Source organism: Cibotium barometz, chromosome 38 (assembly GCF_041138505.1).
Source record: "Cibotium barometz isolate CiBa-2024 chromosome 38, ASM4113850v1, whole genome shotgun sequence".
NCBI lineage: Eukaryota > Viridiplantae > Streptophyta > Polypodiopsida > Cyatheales > Cibotiaceae > Cibotium > Cibotium barometz.
Window position 1 is genome coordinate 3,222,404 of NC_141083.1, and position 6,000 is coordinate 3,228,403.

The window sequence follows — 6,000 nt, forward strand, 5'->3', positions numbered from 1 at the left end:
ACAAGACTTGTTTCCTGTGACTGTGACACAAGTCCCAAAGCTCCAGCACGGTCCCCTCTCCCCTCCTTTCTCTCTTTCCCTCCCTTTCTCCCCTTCTAGAGCAAGGCTCAAGTCGGAGCAAGGCACTTCTCAACTCGGTCCTCCACAATCAATAACTTTTAATCAGTAAATGTTTTTTTAAAAAAATTGTAAATGAATCTTGTTTTTTTTTTAATGATCATTTACTATTTAAAAAATAGATGGGAAGCTTCTTAATTAAATTGCACCTTACGAAGTCAAGTAGTGTAACTCGTATTCGAGCACACCTGCTTCATAAGCATGGACACGACATTGCATTCTGTACCAACATCACTAGTGAAGCACGAGAGGAGCTTCGTCAGAAAGACGAAGCAACGCGGGCATCTTCATCGGCTCGGAGAGCAGGGGTGGGAGTAGGTCCTTCCACATATGTGGGCACTTCGGGACAAACCTCTGGAACCACTAGGTCTTCATATGGTGGAATGCCTTCATTTTTTGGACCCACTGCAAGTCCATTTGGTGCACCACCACCAGCAGTGGGCACGAGGGGTACTGTTTGATCCAGGCAGAGTACACTTTAGAGTAGATGGGACCCAAAGGAGGAGGAGGAGGTGGATGCTAGTGTTGCGCGCTTCTTCTACCATGATGCCATTGCCTGTCAGGCTGCTCGGTCCTTCTACTTCAAGGACATGGTGCGCAAGATTGCAGAGTATGGATCCACCTACACTCCATCATCAGAGGCATTGAGAACCACCGTACTAGCTAAGGAGAAGGGCACAGTTGTTGCAGCAACAGAGATTGTTAGGTCCTCTTGGGATAGGAATGGCATCACACTTATTGCAGATGGCTGGAGCGACACTCGGTCCAAATCCATTCATGGTGTCATTGCCTATTCCAGAGGGCAATCTTATTTTATCTCCTCGCATGATGCATTCGAGACAGGAAAAGTGCAGAAGCACTCTTCCTAGAGTGGTCAGCAACCATACAAGCGATGGGTGAAGAGAAAGTGATCCACTTTGTAGCTGATGGAGAGAATGCGAACAAGGCAGCGTGCAGATTGTTGTGTGACAGGTTGCCTCATATCACATTTTCTGTATGCATGGCGCACTGCCTCAACAATCTTCTCAAGGACATCGGGAAGTTGGATTGGGTTGCTCCCATCATAGAGCAAGCCTCCCAGATTATATCCTTCATTTATAAGCACACTTTCTTGCTGGCTGAGTTCGAGAAGAAGTCATCTAGAGATTTGCGCAAGTATTCAGACACACACTTCGGATACAACTTCCTCATGTTGGGGTCCCTTAGCAAGTGTTCTAGTGTCCTAAAGCAGTTGATGGTGAGTGATGAGTATGAGAGGCATGCATTGTCTGGAACCGTTGTAGGGAAGGCATGTGCGTCAAATATTGGGAACCCTCTTTGGTGGGAGCAGGTGAGACGCATCATAGCTTGGGGGAAGCCGATCATCCACTTGTTGATGGTGAGAGATTCACTTCAGCCATGCATTGGAAAGATTTACGAGGGGATGGGCAAGATGGTGGAAAAGTTGGAGCACATTGAGCAAGATGAACAGAAATACTAGGTTTTAAGGAAGCTATGCCAAGATAGATGGGATATGTACCATTCACCTATGCATGCAGCAGGTTTCATGGTTGATCCCCAGTTTCAAGCAGGCAATCAATACACAGATTTAGAGGTCGCAGATGGATGGGACATGATTTTGGAGAGACTTGAGCTTGACATTGCAAAGCAGAAAACTATCAAGGATCAACTGGCAGATTACAGGTCTTGCAAGAGGAGGTTTGGAAGAGCCAATGCTTTGGCAAATCGCTTCACCACTGATCCATGTGTTTGGTGGGAGGACTATGGAGCAGACACTCCAGAGTTGCAACAATTGGCCATCAAGATTCTGAGCCAAGCGGTCAGTTCGTCTTGTTTGGAGAAACTATGGAGCTCATTTAGCCATATCGCTTCAAAGAAGCGAAACTGGCTTGGCACTGAAAAGACCAATGATCTAATTTTTGTGAGTGCCAATTTGCATCTTCTTGAGCGAAATGAGAACCCCCAATCTTGGAAGCATTGGTCAGAGGAGGATGAGAAGGGTTCAGAGGCAGAGGAGCATGCCAGTTTACCGCCTATGCCGATAGCTACTTTGGGCGAAGCAGGGGATAGCGGCTCCAACGACTTTCTAGATTATGATGATTTGGGCTCAGACGATGTGCATCTCTTGCAAGTTTGAGTCTACTCATGAGTTCCAAACTTGGCTGATGTATTTGCATTGTACTTTCTATTCTTAATTCAGCAAGAAATTGACTTCATCTTGAGGTGTCCTTTATGCAAATTTGAGAAAGTCTCGCTGTTGAGTTTGTAATTACTAGTTTTTGGTTCTATAGTTTAATTTATCAAGTATATGTGCCGTTTCCTAGCCGTTCCCGTTTTCCGCGGTTGCCGTTTCCGTTTCCAAGGGGAGTGCCGTTTCCGTTTCCGAGGGGGGTGTCGTTTCTGTTTCCATTTCCCGTTTCTGGTGACTATGAATTATACAGACACGTCCCATGGCACGAGGATCACCATTGGTCAGCTGAGGGTATCTTCGGATAGAGACTTGGAGAACATTCCAGGGCCAGTGAAGACTTCACCGGGTTCATCAGTCACACGTTCTACATGAGAAAGCAATAAAAATTTGGACAATTCTGACTCCACCTATCAGGAAGTGAGAATCTGCTGAGCCACGAGGAATCAATGAGAACCAAAAGGATTGCTGAAATCCTACTCATTTTACGTGTGGACCCTGTATGTATGGCAGCAGGGAACGACATTTTCGTGGCAGGCCCTGCTCTCAGAGTGGCCTCAGCTCTCACCTTGGTTATTGCGGAAGGGAACTGCTAGGACTTCATCTTGCAGCCTCCTCTCCATCCAGCCTTTCAATGCAGGATGGACAGTTGGTGTCCAAGAACAAATAAGAGAAGAGATACAATTAGAAAGAGGAGATTTCATTAACCAGGGGTTTGATATATAATCAAACAAAAATGTAGGATTAACTTCATATAGCTTACAACAAGATTACCATGCTCATCAATTATTACATTTGGTGGATTTACCATGTCTGCAGATTTTCCAATGTGGGAGGTGGCTATCATGAGCTGGCAAGATCCAATTTTGAAAAATGGAAATCTTCCCGAATGGTAAGACCATATATGTAATAGGTTTACTTGAGATAGCAGTGACAAATAGAGCTGTGTTGGCTGACAAAACAGGAAGATTAAATTGCTTGCCTTTAGATATATGAATCAAGGTCTTGTGTGATTTCAGGTATCGTTTCACTCTGTTCAATGAGTTATATTTTCTAGTTGCGGGGGGCACTGTGTGGACAGGTAAGTTCTCAATTGAGAGAGAGAGAGAGAGAGACGTTTTCTGTTTTAAGGTGCGTTTTTAATTGGACATAACTTGTATGGAGCTTCTCTTATGTGTGGGATTTGCATGGCAGAGAGTGAAACAGCTACAGAAAGGGGAGAAAGTCTTGCAAAGGTCCAAGCCAAGAAAGCTTGTTTTAATAACAATGATGCAAGTGATCCTACAGAAGTGAATAATCAGGCTGGAACTTATGCCAGTATTCAGATGGATGAAGATAAGAGTGTTCAGAATGAGGAGAATGCTATCACTTACCAGGGGGATCCATCAAAACACTGCAGCCTAAGTTCACCTGAAGACCCTAGTCTGATGCCAGATAAGGGGGAAGACTGTTCAAACATGATGGAAGCGGTAGTTTTTACACCTCAAGCATCAGAGCATAGTAATGCTATTGATCCTAATGAAGTGAATCATGCTGGAACTCGTGTCAATGAAGAGAGTGTTGAGAATGTCAACACTCATCAGGGTAATTCACCAAAACACTCCAGGGTAAGTTCACAGTGCATCTCTGAAGAGATACGAGAGGTCTCTTCAAACCTGATGGGAGTACTAGCTTCTACACTGCAGGCATCAGAAAATGGGGATGTTCAGGTGAATGAGGATCATAGGGATGACAACAATGTTGGGCGTTTCCTGTATCTAGAAGGCTTGGAATATGTGATGTGGTGCACATACGATGTCCATTTTTATGCATCGTTTGCACTGCTTGCACTGTTTCCAAAGTTGGAACTCTGTATCCAGCAGGAATTTGCAGCGGCAACTCTGAGACACAACCCGGAGAAAACCAAGTTCCTCACACAAGCCGATTGGGGTATCAGGAAGGTCCTAGGTGCAGTACCTCATGACCTTGGCATGCATGACCCCTGGATTGAGGTCAATGCTTACAACATCCACGATACCAGCAAGTGGAAGGATCTCAACTGCAAGTTTGTACTTCAGGTGTACAGAGATTTTGTAGCAACTCAAGACATAGCATTTGCTGAGAAGGCATGGCCTGCAGTTTTTACAGCTATGGCTTACATGGACCAGTTCGACAAAGACCGGGATGGTCTCATTGAAAATGATGGATTTCCTGATCAGACTTACGATACATGGACTGTGCATGGTGTCAGTGCGTATTGTGGTGGATTGTGGCTTGCAGCTCTGCAGGCTGCAGCAGCCATGGCTGAAAAGCTAAACCATAGTGATGCTGCAAAAAGCTTCCAAACGAAGTTCTACCGAGCAAGGGATGTGTATGAGAAGAAGCTTTGGAATGGATCATACTTCAATTATGATAGTGGGGTTAGTAATAACAGTAATTCTATTCAAGCAGATCAGATGGCAGGACAGTTGTATGCATTTGCATCAGGTTTATCTCCCCTCTTTGAAGAGGAGAAGGTGAAAAGCACTCTAGGGAAGATTTATGAATTTAATGTGATGAAAGTAAAAGGAGGGAAATTTGGTGCCGTAAACGGCATGCACCCAAATGGGAAAGTTGATGAAACGTGCATGCAATCCCGGGAGATTTGGACAGGTGTCACTTATGGGCTGGCTGCTACCATGATACATGCCGGGATGGTAGAGGAAGCTTTTCACACTGCTGAGGGAATCTTTCATGCTGGCTGGTCCGATGAGGGATTTGGGTAAGCCTTCCTTTCTCCCTTTCTAAGAAAGTTTTCACTCCTCTTTTGAATGCCTTTTGAGTGATTTTTCCCCATCAAAAACAGGTATTGGTTTCAGACGCCAGAAGGCTGGACAATAAATGGTCACTACAGGTCTTTGGCCTATATGCGACCACTCGCAATATGGGCAATGCAATGTGCCTTGAATCTTCAGAGCTCTGCTGTTGATCCACCAAACAACCCTACCATGGATAAAAGCCATGCCTCTCCTTCACACATGGGGTTCTCTGCTGTTACGGAGGCTTTTGGAAAAGTTCAAAAACCACAAATGGAAGATCTCCAAACGTGCCTCAGATGCCTGCATGATTGTATGTGCAAGAAGTGCTAAACCAGCGTGAGCATGCATTGCTTTCTTTTCATGCCCAAGGCTAGAAAATAAAGTACATGCGAATTTCTGTATGTAAGAATGGTCATTGACAACTTAGTTTTGTGATATCTACTGTTATTATGGATCAGTATTGGGGTTGCATCTCATTTAACCCCTCCCATTTTTTTGAGCTGAGGAGTATTTTTTCGATTTCTGTAAATTTGGTTTGGAGTATATTCTCTGCAATTACAGTATAATATATTGGGGTTGCAACTAATTCAACCCCTTCACCTTCTTTGAGCTGAGTAGTATATTTTTGCACTTTGGTTTTGTTAAGTTTGGGAAATAACCTGAATTTCTGCTCCTACAACTTTCTTTTTACTCGATTGGCGGGTTGAATTCTTTGTCCAAGCTGTGGCCTGCTGGTATATGCTAATTCTTTCTATCTGAACTAGTGCATTTGCTTGACCAGCTGCTCACTCTCTCTGTCTGTCTGTCTGTCTGTCTCTCTCTCTCTCTCTCTCTCTCCTGTGTGCACGTGCGTGCACACACCATCTTGACTGAGTTTGCCCTGACATTTGGTGAAGTGATAGAAACTTAGGTTGATGA

At 44.5% G+C, this 6,000-nt stretch overlaps 1 protein-coding gene across 2 annotated transcripts in view; it reads left to right on the forward strand.

The window, feature by feature from the left end:
- LOC147616244 (uncharacterized) overlaps window positions 1-5,686 on the forward strand; it is a 148,811-nt gene extending 143,125 nt beyond the window's left edge. For both annotated transcript variants that reach the window (XM_086777262.1, XM_086777263.1), the window contains 4 exons: window positions 3,125-3,197; window positions 3,325-3,386; window positions 3,500-5,045; window positions 5,130-5,686. In XM_086777262.1, the coding sequence (XP_086633388.1) occupies window positions 3,125-3,197; window positions 3,325-3,386; window positions 3,500-5,045; window positions 5,130-5,412 (1,964 nt within the window). In that variant the 3' untranslated portion in view covers window positions 5,413-5,686. The remainder of the gene's footprint in view (window positions 1-3,124; window positions 3,198-3,324; window positions 3,387-3,499; window positions 5,046-5,129) is intronic.
- The last annotated feature ends 314 nt before the right edge of the window (window positions 5,687-6,000 follow it).